Source organism: Ochotona princeps, chromosome 4, assembly GCF_030435755.1.
Source record: "Ochotona princeps isolate mOchPri1 chromosome 4, mOchPri1.hap1, whole genome shotgun sequence".
Classification (NCBI taxonomy): domain Eukaryota; kingdom Metazoa; phylum Chordata; class Mammalia; order Lagomorpha; family Ochotonidae; genus Ochotona; species Ochotona princeps.
In genome coordinates, this window is record NC_080835.1 from 14,077,117 (window position 1) to 14,102,396 (window position 25,280).

At 49.4% G+C, this 25,280-nt stretch overlaps 1 protein-coding gene across 1 annotated transcript in view; it reads right to left on the reverse strand.

The window, feature by feature from the left end:
- Window positions 1-351: 351 nt before the first annotated feature.
- Window positions 352-25,280, reverse strand: part of PTPRJ (protein tyrosine phosphatase receptor type J) — a 31,616-nt gene continuing 6,687 nt past the window's right edge. Inside the window, exons 3-23 of the mRNA XM_058663025.1 lie at window positions 24,586-24,837; window positions 23,001-23,219; window positions 22,179-22,442; window positions 18,911-19,168; window positions 15,826-16,083; window positions 14,943-15,221; window positions 13,792-14,082; window positions 12,830-12,961; window positions 10,602-10,812; window positions 10,352-10,476; window positions 9,444-9,531; window positions 8,032-8,073; window positions 7,595-7,603; window positions 7,416-7,503; window positions 6,897-6,987; window positions 6,312-6,385; window positions 6,086-6,220; window positions 5,872-5,991; window positions 4,347-4,507; window positions 3,544-3,679; window positions 352-681 (exon numbers count right to left, since the gene is read on the reverse strand). Coding sequence (XP_058519008.1) covers window positions 523-681; window positions 3,544-3,679; window positions 4,347-4,507; window positions 5,872-5,991; window positions 6,086-6,220; window positions 6,312-6,385; window positions 6,897-6,987; window positions 7,416-7,503; window positions 7,595-7,603; window positions 8,032-8,073; window positions 9,444-9,531; window positions 10,352-10,476; window positions 10,602-10,812; window positions 12,830-12,961; window positions 13,792-14,082; window positions 14,943-15,221; window positions 15,826-16,083; window positions 18,911-19,168; window positions 22,179-22,442; window positions 23,001-23,219; window positions 24,586-24,837 — 3,392 coding nt within the window. The 3' untranslated portion in view covers window positions 352-522. The remainder of the gene's footprint in view (window positions 682-3,543; window positions 3,680-4,346; window positions 4,508-5,871; window positions 5,992-6,085; window positions 6,221-6,311; window positions 6,386-6,896; window positions 6,988-7,415; window positions 7,504-7,594; window positions 7,604-8,031; window positions 8,074-9,443; window positions 9,532-10,351; window positions 10,477-10,601; window positions 10,813-12,829; window positions 12,962-13,791; window positions 14,083-14,942; window positions 15,222-15,825; window positions 16,084-18,910; window positions 19,169-22,178; window positions 22,443-23,000; window positions 23,220-24,585; window positions 24,838-25,280) is intronic.

Genomic DNA, 25,280 nt, shown 5'->3' on the forward strand with positions numbered 1-25,280 from the left:
CGCGGGAGAGGCCCCGCCTCGCCCCCCCAGCACGCTGACCACCCACACTTCCGTCTGCTATACCAGCTGGGCTCCAAGATACAGTAGGTAAAAATAGACCTCTGATACTGAAAATATATTCAACCCAACATAACCCTGCCTTGAGCATGTGAGGCATGTAAAATTGTTTAAACAACAAAAAAAAAAAGAACCTGTTTTGAAAACGGGAAAAAAAAAAGTCATAGCTCATGTTTCCTGGTTTTCCATGATTCTTTAGGGGAAGAAAAAAAAAAGATGGGGAGGGGAGCTCCTCCCCCTGGTGGTCGGTAAGCACGTGCCCTGCCCAGCAGGCACCACAGCCCTGCCGCCCCGCTGGGCATTGTCAAGTGTCCCACCTGCAGCTTCACACCCTCCAAGTTAGTTCAAACGCAAGAGAACAAAGGATTAAGATAGTGGACGCAGAAACAACATGGCAAGCCAGGGGCACGCTCCTTGGCTGTGGGTGTGCCGGCAGGCCGTCTTCAGCAGGGCTCTCCTCCGGAGTCAGGCAATGTAACCGTTGGTCTTGCCGCACGTGGACACGGGTGCCAGGTTTTCGTAGATGGTCATTGCCGTCGTGTTCTGGTAGATGAGATCTACTTTGGAGTCCTTCTGGGATCTGATAATATCCAAAACACACTGATTGAGGAAAACATACTGGTCCTGAAAGGAAAAGAGAGGGAGACGTGTGAGCACCGGTCCCAGGGCGTGGCCCACGACTGACCCCCTCCCCACGGGACGTGCCCCAGCCACCCGGCGGCAAACAGTACAAGGAGTAACAGCTGGGGCCAGCGCTGTGCTGTAGCGGGTACAGCCACCACCTGCAATGCCGGCAACTTGTAAGGGCACCCAGCCACTCCATTTCCGATCCAGCTCCCTGGGAAGGCAACAGAAGGTGGAACACTTCCCGCTTCCCATTCCCTAAAACAAGGATCAGAAGCCTGGGGGGGCAGAACTAAGGAAGAATATGGAGGAAACCACACACACACACACACACACACACACACACACACTCATCCTGGTCTGTGCAGAACAGAGTGCTCATGCCCTTCTGAGGAGGTCCGTGAAGAGCGACAATCATGTAGAGTTGCGTGGGGACCACCGCTTAACAAGCAGGTCAGAATCTGCGAGTAGTCATTAAACAGAGGAGGTGCATGCTGACACAGAAAGATTCCCATGAGGGGTTGGCACAGAAATTAAGATATGAAGGCCCTTATCAGGTGTCTGGGTCTGACCCTGGCTCTACTCCTGACCCCAGGGTCCTGCTCATGTTCCTGGCCGGCAGCACGGACGTCCAAGGCGCCCCAGAGGCCTTGAGGACCCAGATGGAGTCCTGCTCCCGGTTTCAACTTCGGCCAGCCCTGGCCGCTGCAGCCACGGGGCAGTGATCAAGCAGCTGAGAGGCTCGCACTCTCTCTGTATCTTTCCGATAGATACATAAATAAATTAAAAATCTAAAGAGGAGTGGTTGCTATTAGTATTTTTTAGAGAAAAGATCTCCACAATTGTGTAAGAGACAAAAAAATCACTGGAAAGCATTACATACAAAACAGGATCAATTTGACCCAAAATATCCAACATGAGTAGGTGAATGTGTGTAAGACACAGAGAAAAAGACTGTTTATTTATAAAGAGCTCTATAAAGACAAAAGTCAACATCTCACAATAAAAATATAGACATGGATCAAAACATCACACGGTACCCCATAGGTATGTATAATTTTTATACAACAGAATATTTTTAACTAAAAATTGTATATATACCAAACTACAAATACTGGTTACCTCCGCAGAATGGAATAAGGCACAAAAAGTTCAAAGGAAAAAAAAATGTATTCTATGTTGTCAAAGTTTTAAGTATACATAACATAAAGAACATATATTGAATTCATACAGAAAATATAATGTATACTTTCAAAACATTTTACAGATAGAGTAAGATTCGAGCAGGTGTAAGATTCCTGTGCTTTTCCAAAAACAACAAAAGATGGAGAAATACTACTCTATGTAATTATCTCAGAAAGAAAACAATCTCCCTTCTGGCCAACACAAAAGATAAATTTCCCTCTTTCCATTATAATGATGCAGATCATCCCCCAAGCACACAATGTACCCACAGATTCTAGAATATCCCCTGCTGGACTCAAAAAAACACAGCACATATTCATAGAGCTCTAAATTGGTACAGAGTGACAGCCTGACACACATCAACACCCTGCTCTCACCCCGGCCCAGATGCACCCACTTGTGTGAGGGCGAGGACCTCCCAAAGCATTGTGTTGCAAATGCCTCCAAAATACTGGGCATCAGGCACCACTCAGGGACAGTCAACTCCAACAGGCACACTCCAATTACACCCCAGACACTCAGCATCTCTGTTCTCAGTGGTCAGCCAGACTTCCATAGCTGGACTGACACCCTTTACTAAGGAGAAATGGCTATTTCAGTGTGTAAGCAGCATGACGCTACCTCTTATTTTTTCTGTCACAACTGTTTCAGCAGCTTGTTGTGAAGATGGCCTGATCCCCTTAGACACAAAGAATGCAAAAGGTCAGTTTTATGAATCTAACACCTGGAAACCAAGGTTCGGAGACTTGCTAAGATTATCTGGTAAGCCAGAGGCAGCAATGGAAAGAACTCCAGCCTCGGTTTACCGTTCCACTGCTGGGATCAGAACTACACACCACTCATGTCAGATAATTCAAAAAGATCAGCAAAGAAATCCAGGGTGGCTTCACAGCCACCAGAAGGATTTGGAAGGCAGAAATAGTTTAGCTTAAGCATGTGACATGATACAACCCTTTCTTTTTATTTGTTTACACACTCGTTTATTCTGAAATTCAGACTTAGGGCCTGGTGGCATGGCCTAGCGGCTAAAGTCCTCGCCTTGAAAGCCCCGGGATCCCATATGGGCACTGGTTCTAATCCCGGCAGCTCCACTTCCCATCCAGCTCCCCGTTTGTGGCCTGGGAAAGCAGTCGAGGACGGCCCAAAGCTTTGGGACCCTGCACCCGCGTGGGAGACCTGGAAGAGGTTCCTGGTTCCCTGCATCGAATTGGCGCGCACCGGCCCGTTGCGGCTCACTTGGGGAGTGAAACATCGGATGGAAGATCTTCCTCTCTGTCTCTCCTCCTCTCTGTATATCCGGCTTTCCAATAACAATAAATCTTTAAAAAAAAAAAAAAAGTATGAAATTCAGACTTAGAGGAAAACAGAGGGACCTCCCATCCACTGGTTCACTTTTCAGATGCCACACGCCAGGACTGCGCCAGGCTGAAGCCAGGAGCTTCTTCTAAGTCTCCCATGTTGGTGCAGGAGCCCAAACACTTGGAACATCCTCCACTGCTTTCCCAGATTATTAGCAGGGAGCTGGGTCAGAAGTAGAATGCTTGGGCACAAACCAGTGCCCATATGAGATGCCGCATCACAGGCAGGAGCTTCACCTGCTGCACCACAGTGCCAGCCCAATGCAACCCTTCACAAACAGCTGGGAAGGGTGGACTCGCCAACAGACGCAGGTCTCACCTCTGTCTGCACCATTAAAGGCCTGTGCATGCGGAGGTCGTACACAATGCCGTACACATCCACGGTGTTCTCGTTCTCCATCTGGTAGATGAGACGGTCAATCGCGATGAAAGTGCCCGTCCTTCCAACCCCAGCGCTGGAAGCAAAGCAAGACAAGCACGTGAACTTGCGGCGGCGTCCTGTGGAGCCCTCGGCTTCAAACGCCTGGTCTCCATCCTCCATGACCTGCTCTGCCTTGGTAAACAGCTGCTCATTTAAACATCAGGGAATAAGATGGAATCCATTTGAAACTAAGGCGCAACCATACTTCTGAGTCAAGGAACACCAACTAAACATCTTGCTCGAGTTTCCCAAATCTCAGGCCAAGCTGCCGCCATAACCTAGGGTGGGGATTTTCACCAATGGATTCCCTCTAGGGCCAAAGTCCCTCCTTTCTTCTGTCCTAACTTAATGCCTTTCTCTTTAAAGCTAATGTTTTACTGTTACAGAGTAACCACTGGCAAACTTTATCTGCAAAGGGCCACTGGCTACACACATGCATCTAGCTGGTTCCTGTCGCAGGAGCATACAATCAGAAACAACACGTAAACAAGTATGCACAGCTGTGTTTCAGGGAATTCTATGCACAAGAGCAGGCAGCTAACCGGATCTGGCTCACAAGGCTATAGTTTGCCAACCCCTAGTCTGCAGTGTCAAGGTTTAGGGAGTCCAGTCCATGGTCCCATACCCAAACCTTAAGTTTGGAAACACCTAAGCACACAATTGCACCTGGAATCCATCACACCATGGTGCCCTCGTTGTACCTGCAATGCACCAGAATCGGCGACTCAGGAGGACTCTGCTTCATGTAGTCGCGGACAAGGTACCGGAAATTGATGAGCAGATCAGTGGTGTCAGGAACGCCATGGTCCGGCCAGGAGGTAAAATGGAACTGCCGCAGGGCGTGACTCTCACTCGTCTGGACCTAAAGGGGTGAGAAACAGAACAGCTGCCTGACAGCCCCCAGTGGGCAAGCACCCAGGCAGAGCTGAACCCCAGACTCATCCAGCCCACGGTAGGCAGCCACCCACACCTAGCACTTCACTGTGCACGACAGCTGCCAAAGCACCTGCAGACTTGGCCTGCTCATCACACCTTCATCGAATGCCCAAGGACAAGATGCCCTGCACAGAAAATGGACACAGGTTCCCAGAAAAGGAGCCTGAATACCCCCCAACACTCATCTCCATGGCAGGAGAGGCTCTGTGACTCTGAGGTCAGATCACTGCCCTTTCCCGTTGCCTGCCAGCTACAGACACACCTTCCTGCACTTGTGCCCAGGGAGCATTACCCCATCCGTGAGTCCACAGCGGTAGGATCCCTAAGCTCACAAGCGAAAGCAATTCACACAAACGCCATTATGATGGTCAGCGCCTTCCAGGCTGGCCACTGGCCAGGAGCCACTCTAGTCCTACAGGTGCAAGGCAGCCCCTCTTTTTCCCAACCACCACCCTCGGAGGCTTGGTCTTTCCGACTCTGCATTCATGATCGTAAGAGGTTACATCATGCAACATTTGGAAAATAGGGAGGAGAAGAAGGGAAGAGGCAGGCAGAAGACGGTGGGCAGCCTCTCCCAGATAAACTCAACACTCCTGAGTTTCACCACATGTTCTCATCCCAGCAAAGAAACCAGCGGTGAGAGACTGAGCAGGTGGGGACAGGTGAAGGCTCCGCTTCTCAGATGACCTCTGCAGAGGGGGCTCAGCCGGGAGTTCAACTCCATCTGTAATGCTCTCAGTTTTTTAAGGAAAAATCTGTGTGTTTGTGTGTGTGTGTGTGTGTGTGTGTGTGTGTGTGTGTAATGAAATCTGGAACCATCCCAGCAAAGGGGATGGGCATGTTCAGGTCCTTGGGACAAGCTGCCAAGAGGGTACAGTGACACACCCATCAGGAGCTTTGTCACACAAATTTGACTTCCTATACAACTGAAGTAGACTTATCTGTGCAACCTGCAGGTGCAGATGCATCAGAATCTTACTGATGGAGGTGTTGCACATGGCTGCTGACAGCCAGCATCCGCTGCTGATGCTGGATCTCCCACTACACCACCCATCGGCCTCGGCTTGTGCGTCGCTGATGCACAGCCACACGCACCCGGGCCACTGACTGAGGAATAACTTAGCAAGCTTCCCCTCTGACAGGAAGACTAAGGCTGTACGGAGAGTGTGGGCTGCAAGGATGCCATCCGACGTATAAAAGTGCGAGTGCGTGTCCACCTAAGAGCCACCTCTGCCGACTCCTCGCACGAGCTCGTTTCCTGAGACCCACTCCTCTTGACCTCTCACTCACATTTTTCACTGTGAAGTCTCTGACGGTCCATTCAGGAAGAACAATTTCCGTCGTCATGGCCACAGTTATGTCCCCATAGTCCTGGACCTGCTTGGAAGGCCAGTACTCCTCACATTTTGTCTAGAATAAAATAGCATTTTTTAGGGAAAACAAAAACAAAACTCAAGACCACACCATCTGCCACCAGCGAAACCCCAGACAAGGAATCACTTACCCTTCCCTGTTCAACACATTTGGTCAACATAACAATGGCATATACATTTTTCTCCCAAACCATTCGCCAGAAATCTTTCAAAGTGTTTGGCAAAGGTCCTTGTGTAGCAATAAAATCTTTCTTGGAATGGTAGCCCTAAAATGGAAAACCACACGTAGTCAGCATCAGAAGAAATTCTGAGAATGTCACCATCCCAGTCCAGTGAGAGTACCACGTCCACACTCACAGGCATGTAGTTGGCATTGATGTAGTCATCTGTTGAATGGGTCTGGAATGAAAGTTTGACACGGGAAATATCATCTGTGACATTAAAAGAGAAACACAAAAAGGCCTCACTAGAAGGGACATTTCACACAGGTGGGAAAAGCAGAAGACAAAATGGCATCATCAAAACATCACCAGGACACGGGGCTTAGGGGAGGAGGAGTTCGGCATTCCACATGCAGGCCCGCCCGCAGCCCTTGCACCCCGCTGTGCGGCTGTAACGCAGGAAAGGGACTGAGAGGTAGACCCCGCATGAGACAGGTCCTAGGCAGACCTGGGCCAAAGGCTGGCTTTGCCATTACAATCTCTAACTGCTCCTTGAAAAAGAGTCACCAAGAACCAAGTCAAGTCTCCTTTTTCTCTAACGAGAAACATTGTACCACCTACTACATGAGGTTAGAGGTGAACTGAACATACTAGCTGCCACCTCATAGCCAGGCTGGGAAAATGGGGAGTTAGCATCACTGATTTCTCTCCCTTCCACTGTTTCAGTTTGGATGACCAGCGCCGGAGGGAGAGGGAAGGTGGTGTGGACGGAGTGACTTACAGGGCAGTACGTTATTATAGCGATTCTTCCCTCGGTTCTCAGCCAGCTCAGCTGCATACTTAGGGAGACTGATTCCAACAAGCTTCAGATCCTGGAAACAAAACCAAGCAGTCATCCACTTAGTGAGTCTTCAAATTATCATTTCCGCTGAGCACAGAATGGGACAACAAGGCAAAGAATGCAGGCTAACATGGGCCCCAGGAGCCACTCACAGGATCTTCTATGGAAGTAAGATCTTGGAAGACAGAATCAAGTTAAAATGAAGTCATGTGCAGTAGGGTGGGAAATAAGGAGACAGGGCCACAGGAGAGGAGGGGAGGGCCCAGCAGGGGAGAGGAGAAGAGGACAGGCAGAGACTACAGGGAGAACCCCAGCGGACCGATAAGAGCCACTCTCGCCATCCATCCCACCCCCCCAGTGACGGTCACTTCCTGCCCAAAGCATCACAGACACAGAAACAGGTGGCCATGATGCTCTGCGATGCAGAGGACCACTGACAGCACGCTTGCGATCACATACTTCGTACTCCTCTGCAAAGCCACAGTTGGAGTCGGCTTGCTGTTTCTTAAAATAAGCCTCGAAATTCTCTACTCGGATTAGCTTGGATCTGGGAAAACAAGGTCACTGATTAGATTCTGCCTCATAAATTTAAAATAGAAAAATACCAATTGTTAAAGAAAAATAGAGAGGTGACTCACTTTTTCGGTCTTCAATCGCAGAAAGGGAAAGAAAAAAAAAAAAAACAAGCAGTTAGAGAGACTGGTTCGATTGGGAAGAAAACACATTTTCCCAAAAACAAAAGCAGATCAGAACCAGGAGGAATGGGTAAGAAGGGAAGGATTCCTAAGACGCTGAAATGTGCCTTGGCCACCCGACTGGCCTTTCAGCAGGTTCTTCTGTCCCCTTAGTTTTTGATAACTCATTTAAAAAAATAATAATAAGCTATAGTATACACACTTATTGACAGCATAATAGCAAAATATGGCGAGGGAGTCAGAGGAGACTAATCAAACACAGAGATTCTCATGAAAACCAGAGCTACGGAGACCTCCCAGATGACCAGAAGAACAACATCAAGCACTGTCCAAAGTGTTCTAGATAATCTTCAGATAGGCTCTTAACTCCAGGGACTTACTTAATTTGTGAAAAGGACACTTCATTGTTCTTTGCATCTTTCCTGTTTTGAAAGAAAAGAGATTCATTAGATCAAACAAACAAACAAAACACAGGTGCATCCTGTTCTACTCCTCTGTCTGTCACCCTTTCCTGGAAGTCAGTTCATAACACAACACCTTGCTCAAAATGCCAATAAGCAAAGTGGTTCAAGCAACAAATTCATCCTACAAACTGGTCACACCACTCTCCTTTATGCCATCTAAAAATGAAAACCATGACCTAAGCAGAGGGGCCGTCGCCCACGGCACTGCCGTCTCATCCCAGAGCACTGGTTTGAGTCCTACTGCCCGACTTCTGATCCGGTTCCCTGTAAACGTGCCTGGGAAAGCAGCAGCAGACGGCCCACGTACCTGAGCCTTTGCTCCCACATGGGAGACCCCGACGGAGTTCCTGACTCCTAACTCCCGGCTACTGGCTGCGGCCTGGCCCAGGCCTGGCTGCTGTGGCTGGTTAGAAAATGAACCAGCAAATAGAAGAGATATCTTTCTCTCATCTCTCCCTTCCCACTGTGTCACTCTGCCTTTCAAATAAATAAATATTTTTTAAAAAATGAGAAGAACAAAAGTATCTACTTCAGTGACATTACCCTACTTCTGAGAAAGTTCTCTGATAAGCAAACACAATGAACGAGTGTTAAGGAGGCACTTGCACTCTCCCTCAAAGTTGACTGAACTCCTGACTTAGAAAAAACCTTCCTGGGTGGCAGCAGGTGTCAAACTGGCACCATGCTCACCCTGACCCAGCAAGTGTCCAGATTCAGAGGGGAGCTGTGCAGATAAAATAGCTAATTCTAAACTGCAACCTCTTAACGCTCTGATGCAAAGCCAGTTTGTGAACCGGCGCTTGCCACTTGCAAGGGCATCCTATCGTACAGCGTCTACCACGAGCCATGCAATGGCTGAAATCAGCTTTACAACTGCCCAGGGAATACTGGGAACATACAAGTTCTTTATACTGTTCACTCCAATATTGGGGATTTTAAAATTTTCCAAAATCAAAAACTTCCTTAAAAAGTGCGGACTGAGGCCAGCATGGTGATACAGCTTATTAAACTGCTGTTTGGGAAGCCTGCATCCCAACACACTAGAGCAATGGTTTGGGTTCCCACTGCTCCACTTCCATTCCAGCTTCCTGCGTAAGCACCTTAGGAAGCAGCTGATGGTGGCTCAAGTGCGTGGGAGATTCGCCTAGAGTCGCTGGCTCCTGACTTTGGTCTGACCCAGTTCCAATCATTGTGGCCATTGGGAAATGAGCCAGCAAACAGATGACCAGAAGACGTCTCACTCACTCTCCTCCCTCTCAAATAAAAATAATTACCATCTTTTTGAAAGCATACAGGATCATTATCCACAATAACAAAAGCAGTGTCACCTTTTCTTTCTCCAAAAGATGAAGCCTCCCACGGCCACAATAACCAGGGCGCCAAAGATACATCCAAACACCGCTCCGCAGATGACCCCTGGGAAAAGTCCAAGCCGAAGCACTTGAGGAGGTGTCCACTTAGGACCACACGTCACACCCACAATCAGCCCAGCCCTCACACAAGAGGACTCGGGTGCGTGTACACACACAGAGTTAAATGGCTCTGGACCTGTACCAGTCCAGACACTGCCTTCACAAACAATGGCATGAAGAAAATTACAGTTCCTCTCCCCATCTCCACTGACTCAACGGCAAGCTCAGGAAGCTGGGCTAGACAGATGATCTCCCCACAGCCGTGGATGAGCTGAAGTCCCCACAGCATCATGCTCAGCCGCAGGATACCCACCTGCTTCCTGGGGAAGCTGGACTACCCAAATCTGCTTGCTGTGGCTCGAACCCTTTCCTGCACTGAACAACCACCAGGTAAACCAACAAGGCAACTGGTCCTGGGGCCACTTGACAAGGAATCCGTGACCCTAATTCCAGGCCTGCCCCTCTACCACTATGCAATCCCAGGAAAGTTACTTTCCATCTCTGGGCCCAAACACCTTATTTCAAAGAGACATGTGACATAAGACAGGTCTTGTGGCTCTCTCAAGGATTGTATACACTCAGAGTCACTCTGTCTACAAATGACTACCCCGAGAAAAAGGACCAAATCTGTGCCAAGCACAGGTGCACTGGGACTCAGGGGGTCCGGAGACTTTGGGGGCCCTCAGAGGAGGAAGCAGCAGAGCAGAGCGCTCATGGCCAGCTGTGTAACATCTCTGCTTCCAAGATGAGAGAGTCGGGGTACCCCAATCCTCCCCAGGGGTTGCGGAGACACATACAGACACACAGCCTTGTTTTTCTCCTACCTGGATCCTGGGGCAAGAACACAGCATCCGAATAGCGGCTGAAGGACACGTAGCTCTCAGCCCCGTCAATGAGGCCTTCGTGGTGAGGGATGAAGGTGATGTTGGTGAAGCCAGCCACACAAGCCCTGCGGAATGACCAAGGGCTCAGAGAGGCTGCTGAGACAGGGCTACAGCCACACACACACACAGCCTATGCTCCTGGGGCTCAACCACTCCCCACCCCAGCCACAAGAGAGCCATATGTTGTTACCGGTAGGATCCCAGGGGTTCCAGCTTTCCGTTGTAATAGCCCAGGGTCATAGATTCATTCCCGACGTCAATCTCATATTTCAAGACTTCAGACAAGCCATGAGAACGTCCCCTCTCGTCTGTCCTTATGAGGTAGGTGACGTATGTATCCGAGGCTCCCTTTTTGAAGTCATCATAGGTGTATTTCAACACGTCTGTGGAAGGGAGGCCAGCTAGGAGCGGCACACAGAAGGGAAATCATAAGAGATCACAACGCCAGAATCCGTCTCCCATGCCAGGCAACAGCGCCATCAGCCGCCACCCTGCAGCATCTTCCTAAGCCAGGCTCTGTATGCATCGAATTCTCAACACTGTGCCACTTCTGTGGATTCATCCCAGCACCACAAGTCCCGTTATGTTAAGTGGACTGTCTCCACTGCACAGACAGCAATAGGAAGGCAGAGAAAGCTAACAGGACCCGACTCGAGGTCCACACCACCCTCATGGTGAACTGGGATCCCTAACCCAGACCACCTCGCCCATAGCCCATGGCCTCATTGCTCACAGCTGGGGACAGGTCAGCCACAACACCATACAAACATCACCTCCCTCCTGGTTCAGCAAACATCTGAACTTGGACAATTTGCTGAAAACCATCCCAGCAAAAAATGATAAAGAGCCTGAAACAGACCCCAAAGAAACACGCACAGGCGAGTGGGCACTGGGCTTCACGCTAAAGCTACTGGTTGGGGTGCTCCTGTTCCTAAATGCAGTGCCCTAAATGAAGTTCAACGCCCAGCTCCACTCCAGATTCCACATTCCCACAAATGCAGACCCCGGGAGGCAGCGGAGACGGTTCCAGTGGCTCCTGCCGCCCACAGAGGAGGCCTGGACTGAATGGCTAGCTCCCAGCTTCTGCGCCAGCAGCCTCTGTGGTCATGTCAGGCGGTGAATCAGCAGACAGAAGAGATTTCTGTCCCCACCCTTCACCTCTCTGTCTCACAAATTAAGTAATAAATATTAGAAAAGAAGAAGAGAGGGAGAGGAAGACCCCCAACATCTCTCTTTGCACTCTGGCAGACAGACGGCCATGCCCTTCCTCCTGGCTCCCCCGGCCGTCCTGGGAATGTGTGCGCTCTCTTCCCTCACCTGCCTCAAGGACATGAAGATGGCACTACAGGTGGAAACCCGGGGCAGACGTGGGCCCATGCTGCCCACCTCCAGCATAGAGAATCGCCAGAAACAACATGCAGGCCTGTGCTGCATAGTACTCACACACAGCTCTCAGAGACACCCAGGGCCAGCCCTGTGGCATAAGAGTTTAAGCCTCCGCCTGCCATGCGTTCCATATGGGCACCAGCATGAGTCATGGCTGCTCTACTCTCAATCCAGCCCCCTCCTTGGGGTCTAGGAAAGCAGCAGGGGACGGGTCAAGTGCTCAGGATCTGCATTCACGTGGGAGATCCAGAAGAAGCTCCCAGCTCCTGACTTTGGACTAGCTGAGCTCTGGCCACTGCAGCCATTTGGGGAGTACACCAGCAGATGGAAGATTCTCTCTCTGTCTTCCTCTGTCTGTCTGTAACTCTGCCTTTCAAATAAATTAAATAAACCTTCAAGAGAGAGAGGGCGATGTCCTTAATGCATCCTCCTCTCACTGAAGACCAAAGCCTAGTGTGGATGGAAAAGAAGCCTTTGGCCCACCTCCCCCTCTCAGACCACAGGGATGCCCTGTGCAAGCTCCCGCCAAGCATTCCAGATCATTTTCTGATTTAAGAGAAAACCATTCTCTGAGGAGGCCATGTGCATGTGTGTATGAGAGAGAGCTAGAGACAGACACACACACATTCTGCCCCCCAGAAGACCAAGTGTTGTCAAAAAGAAGGCAAGTCTAGGCTCGAGGTAGCACAGCCACAGCCCACAGGCAGGCCGGCCAGCACCTGCTTTCTACGCAGCCCTTCACAGGAGCAGTAGGCCCTTGGCGTATCTTCTATGACCGCTCTCCCATAGCAACAGCAGAGTGAGTCGCTGTGGCAGAGCCTATGAGGACTTCAGACCTTAAGACACCTGCTATTTAGCTCTGGAGATCAAGTGTGGCGAGCCCTGATGTAGCTGGTGAGTAACATAGCAGGGGTGGCCATGTGCAGAGAGCTCTGGCCTGGAACCCCAATGGCCACAGTGGCACAGGAGTATTCCCAGCCTCAACACCACTGCCTGTCCTGGCTGTGTTAACCATCAGGGGTCCCTCCTTACCTGCCCCCGTGGTCAGAATGATGGCGTAGGCCTTGATGGGTCCGTGGCTGGCTTCAAACCCACTGAACTTTACCTTCACGGAATTGTGACTGACAGAAGTAATATTAGGAGATCCATCTGGAACGGGGGGGTCTGAAACAAAGCAAAACAAAACCCAATTGTCTGATACTCAGTACCAAAGGAGGAGGAGGCAATTTATTAGAGAAGAATCACGATGGAGGGCCTGGAACTATAGTGTAATGGTTAAAGTCCTCGCCTTGAATCACCAGGATCCCATATATGGGCGCCGGTTCTAATCCCGGCAGCTCCACTTCCCATCCAGCTCCCTGCTTGTGATCTGGGAAAGCAGCTGAGGATGGCCCAAAGCATTGGGAACCTGCGTGGGAGACCCGGGAAAGTTCCTGGCTCCTGGCTTCAGATTGGCACAGCACCAGCCGCTGCGGTCACTTGGGGAGTGAATCATCGGATGGAAGATCTTCCTCTCTGTCTCTCCTCTCTGTACATCTGCCTTTCCAATAAAATAAAATAAATCCTAAAAAAAAATAAAAGAATCACAATGGAAAACATACCCCCAAGGGACCTCCTGGAGCCCTGTCCTGACTCCGGAAGGGGCCTGCTGGGTTGGCACAGTACATTCATCAGGGTGACAATGGGTACATCACACAAAGGGCCTCATCACTCTATCCCCTACCTTTGTGTATTTCTGAACATTTCTATTTAATGCAGCAAGAAAACTTCCTACATAAATGAAAACACAGCTGTTGCTCTCTGAAGCAAAGGACCCTTTTAGAACTTAAATGTGAGTCCCTCTTATTCTGCTTTGTTTGACTGGGTTTCTATAAAACGAGATGCCCATCTACGCCACTGAAAGCAGGAATTTTAGGGCAGACTTCTACACCACACCTGCAGACCCACTGGGTCAGTCTCTCCAGGGAGGGCCACACTCCTGCCTAGCTGCTCACCTGTAATGCCGGTGGTGCAGGTGTTTTGGGTGGCGAGTGCCATCTTTCCACAGGACAAGGTGGTGACACTGATGTTGTACGAGGCAGAGAAATTCAAAGACGTGACTTCCTTCCTGTACTCAGTGTCATTCTCGGATGAGCAACCCTCCAGTTGTGTCACATTCTTCCAGGCATCACTGCTGACCCCCAGCTCGAAGCCCATGTTGGCGCCAGGAGGGCAGGCCCATTTCAGAACCAAGGCTGGCTTTTTGGGAACCACTTCACAGTGGACAGCAGCCACTGGTGCAGCATCTGCAAAGCAAGCAGAGCATCACGTGAGATCCCAGGACCCTCACTTCTGCTGACGTGAAACACAGGGAGCAGCAGGACCCACCCACCTAAAATGAGACAAGCCAGGTGGGATGGTCACCAACGGGACCCCTAGAAGAAAACAGGGCCCCAAGACCACTGCGACCTCTGGGATCGGTGAGGCTCACACTGGCCCACTGTGCAGGAGAATCCACCAAGGCTCAGACAGGTTAAGGCATCTGCTAAAGATGACAGTGCTAAGTGAAAAGCCAAAACTAGGTTTTCCAAGTCCCAAGTGCAGGGCTCTTTCTATACATCCAACATGCTGGATGATTAGCGAATTGCAAATGGTCTCAGCTTCTTCATTCTTTCTAGGGTAGCGGGAAGCAGTTGTTCAGCTTCATGGCTAAGAGGCTCTGATCCCACATCACAGTACCTGGGCTGGAGTCCCAGCTCCAGCTTCTGGCTCCAGCTTCCTCCTAGCCTACCCAGAAAGACAGCAGATGATGGCTCAGGTGGCTGAGTCTCTGCCACCCAGCTGGGAGAGCTGGATCAGGCCCAGGCTCCAGCATCAGCCAGGCCCAGTCCTGGCTACTGCCAAACATTTGCAGACTAAACCAGTACATGAGGATACTATATCTGTCTCTCTCTCACCATCTCTCCTCTCTTTCTCATCTATCATGGTCAATTAAAACTTGTTGAATGACAAAACAATGAAGACATCAGGGTGGCATTAATAAGTCACTAAGAATAAGCCGCCGTCCGCTGAGGATCTATTAGTACCCATGAAATTCAACAAATTTCAGTCTGGCAGGGTCACCGTCACAGAGTAAGGTGTCCAAGAGGCACCTGAAGCTACTCACCTGTACAGAATGACTCCCTGCCAGGGGCTGATGACTCGGTCAGATTCCCCACTTGTGTAAAGATCTCTACTGCGTAGGGTGAGCCAGGGATTAATTCAGTGACGGTGACGGAAGTGACTTCAACCATCTTCACTATCTGCGTTGTGTTGCTTGAGCTACCAACCTCCTCGATGACAAGGCGGTAGGAGTACGTGGCAGAGGCCTCATCCAAGTTCTCCCAAGTCAAAGTCACAGCTGTGGTGTTGATGCTTATTTCAATATTGGACACATTGCTGGGCCCTAGGTTTAAAATAAACAAACAAAAAAAATATCAAGTAAAATTACAAATTACTTTCAATGCCAAGATTCTTATATTTACTGTATCCCAAAACAGCCTGGTATCTCTTGCAAGGAAGGAATAAAGTTACTATTTACTGGACCAAATGATGGAAGCCTTCCCAAAAAGACATTCCAAAAATAAATCCACAGACTAAATCTTAAAAGAATGAAAAATGTTCAGGCTTTTTTTTTTTTTGATATTTCAAGCTTATCCAAAATATGCTCTTCAGATGAAATTTCCAAACTATCTTTTTAATCTGATGAAAGAGAAAAATTCAGATACTAAAAATAGGTTCTAAACTAACATCTCTACCCCATATTTAGTTCAAACGCTAGCCAAACACCTCCCTCCCGATGGCAAGCAAAGCTGTTCTCTCATGCAAGATATCCTGATGCCAACACAGCGAGGCGACTCACTCCTGGTAGGGATTCCCAGGAATGAATTCTCCACATGCACAGAATCACTTTGTGCTTCCAAAGACCACTTCAAGTTCCCAGAGCTTCGACATCAGCGTCCATAAGCATGGCAGCAGCTGAAGCCTCCCACTACAGCAAAGAGACTCACGTGTGTGCTGGGAGATGGAGCCCGGGTCTCCCTGCACATAGCTTGCTTCTGGAGAGATGGTGATGTTGTACAAGGTGCCTGGGACCAACCCTCCAAGAGTGATGACTTTGTGAGAAGTGCTGGTTTTATTAAAGCCATGCTGAGACTGTAGCAACACGTGGTAGATGTAATCGGAGGCGTTGTCTGTGTTCTGCCACTCCAGCCGTATTTCAGTGGTAGTGACGTCAGCCACGCGGAGGTCTGACACTGCACTGCGGACTGGTGCCGGGCGGGGAAACAGGAAGGAACCTGTTAATGACCCTAGCAATGTCCAGCTTAAGCACCTGTCAAGAGATCTTACTCTTTTGCCATTTAACTCTCAAATGAGTTCGGCAAGGGCAAGCTCTGTCTGAGCTGAGAAATACACACACATACACATAGTTTTTTCAACAACTTTGGCTCATCCCAGACACGAAAGATGTATCCGTTATCTTTCTCGTCCCCTGAGCTTTTGCCTCCCACTCCAGGGATCACTGGGATCACCCAGAGTGCAGATCACCTTCAGTTTCTCAGCCAGAGTGCTGGAAACCATTTATGCTCAATTTGTGAAAATGCATCATACTATGCTGGAGGACAGGTGCTCTCTCTGTACATAGTTTGATGTGCTTCTTAGTCACTAAAAACACCCCCACCCCAGGGCACAGCCTGGCAGAGAAAAAACGGAAATGACCACGTTGAAGCAGTTGATTTCAAGTGAGCAAGGCGAGAAGGCACACAGGCTTCCACTCGCAGAAACTCGGAGTTTGAAGTGAAGCCAACCCCAGGGGCCTGGGCTGTGATCATCTCAAACGCTCAGGCATCTGTGATGTGAATCCATAGATCCAGGCCCAAAAACAACAAGGTGGTAAATCTCTTGAGGCCAGCAAGGTGGCTCAATAGGCTAATCCTCTGCCTGCAAATGCTAGTGTCCCATATGGGCACTGGTTCATGTCCCGGCTGCCCTACTTCCCTTCCAGTTCCCTGCTTCTGGTCTAGGGAAGCAGTAGAGGTCAGCCCAAAGCCTTGGAACCGTGCACCCGTGTGGGAAATTCTTGGCTCCTGGCTTTGGATCAGCTCAGCTCTGGCCATTGCGGCCATCTGGAGATGAACAGGTAGATGGAGGATCTTTCTGTCTCCTCTCTGTGAATCTGCCTTTCCAATAAAAATAAATACATATTCTAAAAACTCTCCTCCTGTGGCTAAGGTTGTGGCACACGAGGTCAAGCAGCTACTGGCAATGCTGACAACTCGCGTAAGAGCCAGCTGGAGTCCCTGCTGCTCCCTGCTCACACACTTGGGAGAGCAGCAGCAGACGAGCTGAGTACTTGGACCCCTGCAATGCATGTGGGACACCTGGATAAAATTCCAGGGTCTTGACTTTAGCAAGGCCTCACCTGGCCATTGTGGCCAATTGGGGGTGAACCAAGACAGAAGGTTCTCTCTCTCTTTCTCTCTCTCTCTTTCTCTGTCTCTCTCTCTTCCTCCTTCTTTCTCTTCCTCCTTCTCTCTTCCTCTTTTTCTGTAACTAATTTTCAAATACATAAATAAATCTTGAAAATAAATAAAATAAACCCTCTTCGCTTTACCCAGTAACCAGGTCACCTCTAGGCAGATAAACTGGGGGCTTGGACAACAAGAAAGGGAAACAGTAAAAATCTTCCGTATTGTGTGCTATGAGCATGTGCGTTCTATTCCCAAACTGGCTACTTCTGACACTCAGTTCTCCTTCAAGGAGCAGACGGGCGCCTTCTTTCCCTATCACCTGACTCTTGGCATCAAAGGGATTCCACACGCAAAAGCCCATGAAAGGCAGCCTTTTTCTACAAGCTGAGAACTGTGAACAATCTGCATATTCCACAAGGGGAAGGTTCTGTAAACTGATTCAGCCACATGAGGAGGCATTCTGGGGCATCCATCAAAGTATGAAGACCTCACTAAAGAAGAGGAAAGACACATGGAGGGAGTTGAAAAAAAAGCCCTCAAACACAAAACAATGTTATTTGTCCACAGGCAAAGAGAGAACAGAAATCCTACTGGGGCATTATTTATTGCTGTCTTTCTCTCTACTGTGTTAAAATGCATGTAGCCAACATTTACCATGTTCCCCATTGGTCAGCGTATGATTCAGTGATCCTATCATTCACAATGTGGTGCGACCATCACCAGCAACATAAACCCTGTGCTATCAAACAACTGTTTCATTTCCTCCCCCAGTCCCTTGGCCCTTCATCTTACTTCCTGTCTCGATGAACTTGCCTATTCTGGGTAACCCACGTCAGTAGACTCATACCATTTATTTGTCCTCTCTGTCTGGCTTGTTTCAGTGTACAGTAGGATTGCATTCTTTCGTCTGGCCAAATAATGTTCTATCCTATGGACAAACCATGTTTCCTCTTACTTGTCCATCAACTGACCCTTGGCTGTTTCCGCCTTTTGGCTATCGTACTCTGCCCAACGTTGGTTTGAGATCCTACTTTTGCTTCTGTATATTTCACTTCTGCTTCCCCTTTTTCAAAATTGCCTTTAATGCTTCCAGACTTTTCCCCCCAATAAGAAAGACAGCAATTCAATACCAGAAAGTTAACCCTTTGAGTTTAGGGCCTTACCGCAGCCCTTCATGACTTGCATTCAATGGGCCCCAGCCACAGCACAAGAGACCCTTCTCCTTATGAACGCAGCGCTATGCTGGAGCTGCACCATGTCACTGCGCCAGCCCACGTGCCTGTCAAACCCTCCATCTCAGAAGCCAGGTCACTGCCTGTCATTCCTACTCTACTACAAAGATGACAACAGTACCTACTCCACAGTTTATAAAGTTAGGCATCTCAGGTTGTGAAATACCATGAACCAAAAGTTATCAGTGACAAGATCTGATGGAAAGTTCATCTGTAATATGTTTCTATTTGTATTACACAGAATGAATATGAATTACTGGCATCATAAAACTCTGCAAGATTTTTCTTACATAACTCAGAAATAGTATTTAGAAAGCATCCCGTTTACACATAATGCTGATTTTCCTTAAGAAACATCACCAATGGACACAAATCCCAGCTCACATCCTTACCAGTTGTACAGGAGACATTCCGTGGGTCCCCTTCAGTCCCATTTGGTCCTTGTGCAACTATTTCAAAGACATAGTTGGTCCCAGGATTTAAGTCACGGATGGTGATGCTCTGGTCAGTGGTGTTTTCCACCCTGAGCAGTCCAGCTCCATCCTGTATGACAGAGAGCCTAAAGGACTCAGAGTCATTGCTGCTCCAGGCTAGGCTGACTTCTCTCAGGCCGACACTTGTCACTCGGAAGTCAGACACTGGATTAGGCACTGTGGGAAGAAGTGAATTAATGAGACTCAGAATCACTTTCCAGCAGACCAAGCTGAGCAACACTCACAGAACATTTACACAGAGAGGAAATGCAGACTTGGGACAGCTCATCTTTTCCCCTCACACTCCCCTCTCTTGTATCACCACTTGAAATTGGCATCCCTCAGAAAGTAGCATTTCTGGCCATGGAGAACATGTGGCCTCCAAGCACGAACACTAGGAGCTTAAGCCATACAAAGCCATCCACAGGAAATGAGAGAGAAAGCCCTATGTTAAAGCCCCGGGTTCTGGAGTTGAACCTTGGCTGTTTCTGGATGTCTGACCTTGGATACATGATTAAATACTCCCACAGCATCTTAAAGGAGGTGCAACAGAGGACGCGGTTGACCCAGAAATCCATTGCTTCTCTTTCTTCAACATAGACCCCCACGTTTTCATCTGTGTGTACTGACTATGGAGAAGAAAAAGACTGTATTTCCCAGCCTCCCTTGCAGCTTGATGCTACCATGTGACTAAATTCTGGCCATTGCAAGACAAGCAGGAATACCATGACTTCTAGGACGTACTCTCAGAGGGTGAAGTTCCACCTGCCAGCCCTGCTTCTGTAGTTGGAATGTGGATGTGATGTCTAGAGCTCAAGCTGCCTGGCTCCAGCACCAGCACCGTGGTAGTGGTCACTGTAGCCTCCTGACAGCAGTACCACAGTACAGAACCCACAGTGTTAGTCACACATATACAGCGGCCTCATCTAGCCCTGCAATCTGAGCCTCAGGGTCATTTCTGAACGCTGAACCTAAAGACTGGTCCCCAGCAGTATGAGTTCTATTATTACCTTCCACATTCCTCTCTCGAAATCCTAATCCCAATATCTCAAATGATGACTGTAGGTGGAGACTGGGTCTTTAAAAAGGTGATTGATTGAAAATGAGGGCCCCAGAGCAGGTGGGCCCTAGCCCAGCGTGACCAGGTCCTTTTACAAAGAAATAAGGACACAGACAACACACTCATGGGAAGAAACTGGAAATGGCGGCCACAGGCACACCCACAGGAGAGGCCACCGAAGACAGCACACCTGCCACAACCTTCACCTTTGACATCCAGCTAGCACGGTGCCAGCTCTGACAGCGTTGTGCTGTGTCGCTCTGCCAGTATTTCCTGGAGACAGAGACTCCTTCCCACGGTAACTAACCACGAAGTCTCTGGCACCGAACATGGCAGTCTTGGCAATTAATAAACCAGCTGTTCCAATGAGCCAGCAAACCCTCAACTCCCTGAACAAATACCTCTTGGCTTCTAATTGTTCATGCATTTCCATTTCCCACGTCAGAATCCTGGCTAACGCTACCAGCCCCACCCTGCTCAGCTTCTCTTACATGAAAAAGAAACTCAGTGTGCTACTCACAGTTAAACCCTAACGCACACATTTTAAAGCTTAAAAAAGGAAAAGGTGATGAAAATAGATGTCATGTTCTCCAAGACACCTGTAGGAATGCTGACGGAGTACCTCCTGGGAAACAACAGGCACTTGAGCATATATCGCATCCCTGTGGACCAGAGGCACCCAGGTTCAAGTTCCTGCTTTGCCACTTGTAAGCTCTGTAGCCCTAGGCAGTGTTTATCCTCCAATGAGCTGTGCTTTTATTATTATTATTATTTTAAGATTTACTTTGTCTTTATTGGAAAATCATATATACAGAGAGGAGAATCTTTCATCTGATGATTCACTCCCCAAGTGGCCACAACTGCCAGAGCTGTGTCGATGCAAAGCCAGGAGCCCAGAGCCTCTTGCAGGTCTCCCACATGGGTGCGGGGTCCCAAAAATTTAAGTTGTCCTCAACTGCTTGCCCAGATCACAAGCAGGAGTTATATAGGAATTGGGGCCACTGGTACACGAACTGAAGCCCATATGGGATCCCAGAGCATGCAAGGCAAGGACTTTAACCACTTGGTTAGGCTACCGCACCAGGTCTGTTTTATTATTCATAAATGGGAATCCTAGGGGCCAGCACAATAGCACAACTCACCTGCAGCTCCAGGACCCCCTGTGGGCACTGGTTCATGTCCCAGGAGCTCCACTTCCCATCCAGCTCCCTGCTTGTGGCCTGGGAAAGCAGCAGAGGATGGTCCAAGTGCTTGGGGCCCCTGCCCACCCACGTGGAAGACTCAGAAGAGTTTCCTGGCTCCTGACTTTCAATTGGCTCAGCTGTGGCCATTGAGACCACTCGGAAAGTGAGCCAACAGATGGAAGATCTTCCTTTTTGTTTCTCTTCTCTGTAAATCTTCCTTTCTAGTAAAAATCATAAATCTTTTTTAAAAAAGCCAGGGGGAGGGGAGTGGTGCATAATCCTAACACCTGCCATCAAGTCCATTCAACAGAGGTAAGCGCCAGCACTGTGTGAAATGCACTTCCGGCTTTAGTACATTACACAGCCGCACTGTCAATACACTGTCGCTGCCCTGGCTTATGCGATCCGGCCTTCTTCGGAACAGAAAGCCTTTGGCCTGCTGCCTGTCGTGCTGCCCCGAATACCACGGAAACAACCAGAAGGTGAGACACGGCTGTGCCAGTGCTTCCTTCCAAGAAACAAGAGGGCCTTTCCTGTCTCCCTTTCATCAACCCACTGCAGACCCTTAGAACGGTCACTATTACAAACACAGGCTGAAGCCAAGAGGCTGCATTTCACCTGCATCACTTGCCAGGTGCGACACCTTCACACCTCCCCTCTCTCTGCCCTGGCCATCCTCACCCAGAAAACAAAGCTAATGCCAACCGCATCTCGGGGCTGTTGTGAGCACGCAGACGGAAAATGCCAAGGAAATCCAAAGAGCTCAGCACACCACTGGGGGATCACTGTTATTGCATCCACACCCCAAAGCGGCTCTGAGTCTCGCATGCTGAGGCAGGCACTCCATGAAGGCAGGAAGAAGACTTCTTTGTCCTGCATCTGAGCCCTGGTGCAAGCACAGTAGCCGGAAAGCAAGGTTAGCCACAGCAATGAGCAAACTCACAGGTGTACACTTGGAGAAAGCCTGGTGTGCCTGCAGTGTCCTGCAGGAAAGGACACACGGTGATGTTGTAGAGGGTACTTGAACTGAGTCCAGAGATGACAGCACGAGTATCGTTGACAGTGACATTGAAGAACTCCATCTCACTAGCCACGTGGACCTCGTAGGTATAGGCAGAGTATGACCCATTGTGGCTGAAGTTCCAGGTCAGGGTCATGCTTGTGGCACTGATGTTCACAACTTCGACATCAAAAACCTGGATAAAGTCTGTGAAGACACAAGAGGAGTTGAGGGACCAACAATGGCTCAACAGGCTACTGAATCCTCCACACTGCAGCACAGCATTCCTTATGAACACTGGCTCATATAAGCACGGGCTGCCCCACTTTCCATCCAGCTCCCTGCTTGTGGCCTGGGAAAGCAGCAGAGGATGGGCCAGAGCCTGGGGACCCTGCACCCGCGTGGGAGACTCAGAGTCAGAAACTGTATCCTGGACCCAAGTATTCAGGTTATCATCTACTGCCTTGCCTCGTACATGAGCTGGATCAGTAGAGCAGCCAGGACCCGAACTGTTGCTCTGCTATGGGATGCCAGCATCACAAGTGGTGGCTTAAGCCCACCGCACCACAACAGAGGTCCCCCAATTCACTGATGTGCCATGGTCAGGCCCCTCTGGAATCTCTTCTGAGAAAAACCCCTCCAACAACAAAACGAGTCATTGAGAAGCAGCGAGACAGTGCTCGTAACTCAACTACAGCATCATGGAAGATGCCGCTCAGTGCTGAGAACCTCTGACAACCACCAACGGAACCCAAGTCAACGTACATGTCCTGAATTCAACGTCCTGTGACTGGCCTTCTGTGCCATCGGCTGCTTGAGGAAACACGGTGGCTCTGTACAGAGTACTGGGTTCTAATCCCACCAGAAGCACTTTCACATCTGATGGGGTCAGAGGTTCAAGGTACTCTACAGCCACAGAGGCTGTGGGGCTGCTGCGTGGTGAAGGCAAGCTCTCGGCTGAGGGTCTGTCCGTGCTGTTGGCTTCTGGGTGAAACACAGGAGGAAAGACATGAGCTGCAAGATGAACACATGTCCCTGTTCTTTCAGCAGCCCCATCCCAACAGAGAACCATCAGACAGTGCCCACAGCTGGTACGTCCTCCGCCTCCTCCATACACAGCTGCTGCCTGCCACAGCCTGCAGCTCTCACTGGGCAGTGTTCTTCCAGGAGAATCACGCTTCCCATGCCAACTCCACTGTTTTGCATCATTCTCCCCTCCTTGGGGCATTATACTCTCCCTCCCCAATGCGGTCCCCCAGGGAAAGCTCCATGACTCCAACTCTGCCAAAGAAATGTTCCCCTGAACCAGACCAGGCTGGTAGGGCAATTACAGAAGAGATGGTTGGTAGATGCTGCTCCTGGGCCACTGGGGCAAAGACGACACTACACTGGAGGATGCAGGAGGTGGCAATGAGAGCCCCCATCCCTGTAACACCTGGCTGCCTGGAGAGGAACGCTGAGCAGCTGGGAAGCCTCCGTCACAATCCAAGCCACTTCGTCTGTTTTCTGCCTCTGTGGCAAGAATCTACTTCGTAGTTCTGCTTCCTTAGACAGGAAGTGCCACCCCTCCTCCCCAACTCCTGGGCTTATGATAGGGACCCACTGAAAATTCCATGTCATTTGCAAATGACGGCTCCAATGTCGACATCAACATGCTGGATCTGGCAACCAAGCAACATTGCTCTCAATGGGTATGCCAAGTCCTTCCAATGGCCTTGCCTGGGTTAACACACCTGCTATTTCTGAGACTGAAAATCAAAAAGCTGTCGAGCTATCTAATTTCTTGGCTCTCTCACTGCCACTCTGAGCCCCATGCATTCACTCTTAAATTCCAAACATTTCGGGGCCCAGTGGCGTGGCCTAGCGGCTAAAGTCCTTGCCTTGAACGCCCTGGGATCCCATATGGGAGCCGGTTCTAATCCCGGCAGCTCCACTTCCCATCCACTTTCCCATTGTGGCCTGGGAAAGCAGTCGAGGACGGCCCAATGCATTGGGACCCTGCACCCATGTGGGAGACCCGGAAGAGGTTCCTGGTTCCCGGCTTCGGATCGGCATGCACCGGCACGTTGCGGCTCACTTGGGGAGTGAAACATCGGATGGAAGATCTACCTCTCTGTCTCTCCTCCTCTCTGTATATCTTTGTAATAAAAATAAAATCTTTAAAATAAATAAATAAATAAATAATAAAATCCAAACATTTCCCTTGACCTTAGACAGGTGTGGCAGCCAAACAAAGCAAGCAGAAAGAGCCCTCTATAAATGCTAAAATCCTGCACAGCTATAACCCAGTATTTTTTTTTTCCACTCCTAAGTCACTGCAAGTGTGGGGAAGCACAGTTCTGTGACTCACCCAAGCCACCTTCTGAAAGCACAGGGTCCTTCTGTGTCTCGTTGGATTCTAGCACACGCCAGACGACTCCAGGTTCAAACCCTGACTTCTGGACTGAAATATTGACCGCAGAGTCTGGAGTCGAATTATTATGAATCCCGTAGCTTTGAAGGAATACCCGGTAGGAGGCGGTGGCATTGTGACTGCTCCAGCTCAGAGAAGCCTGGGTCACGCCCATGGAGACAACACGCAGTCCAGAAACTGGCTCAGGCTCTACGATAAAAACACACAGCGTTCTTGAACGGGACATGGTATTTGCAGACGCGCTAAGAGTCACTGTTCACTGATCACTGTGATTCAATGTGACCCTGTAAACAATGCTTCTCCTGCATCCCACAGTTAAGGAGAACCCAAATTGACAAGCAGAAAACAGGATTTCTTGGGATCGGTACTATTCTGTAACTCCAACAGCAATGGGAAATTCTTCTTTTAAAATGTCTCCTCTTCTTCAACTTTTATTTATCTATCTCTTATTTGAGCAGTAGAGAGACAGACAAATAGGAAGAGCTCTCCACTACTGACTTACTCCCTTCAAAGTCCTTAACAGCGAGGGCTGGGCCAGGCCTCCATTCACGTCTCCCACACGAGCGACAAGGAGCCAACTACTGGAGTTATCACCTGTGCGGCCTCCCAATGTCTGCAAGCCCAGGCAAGAC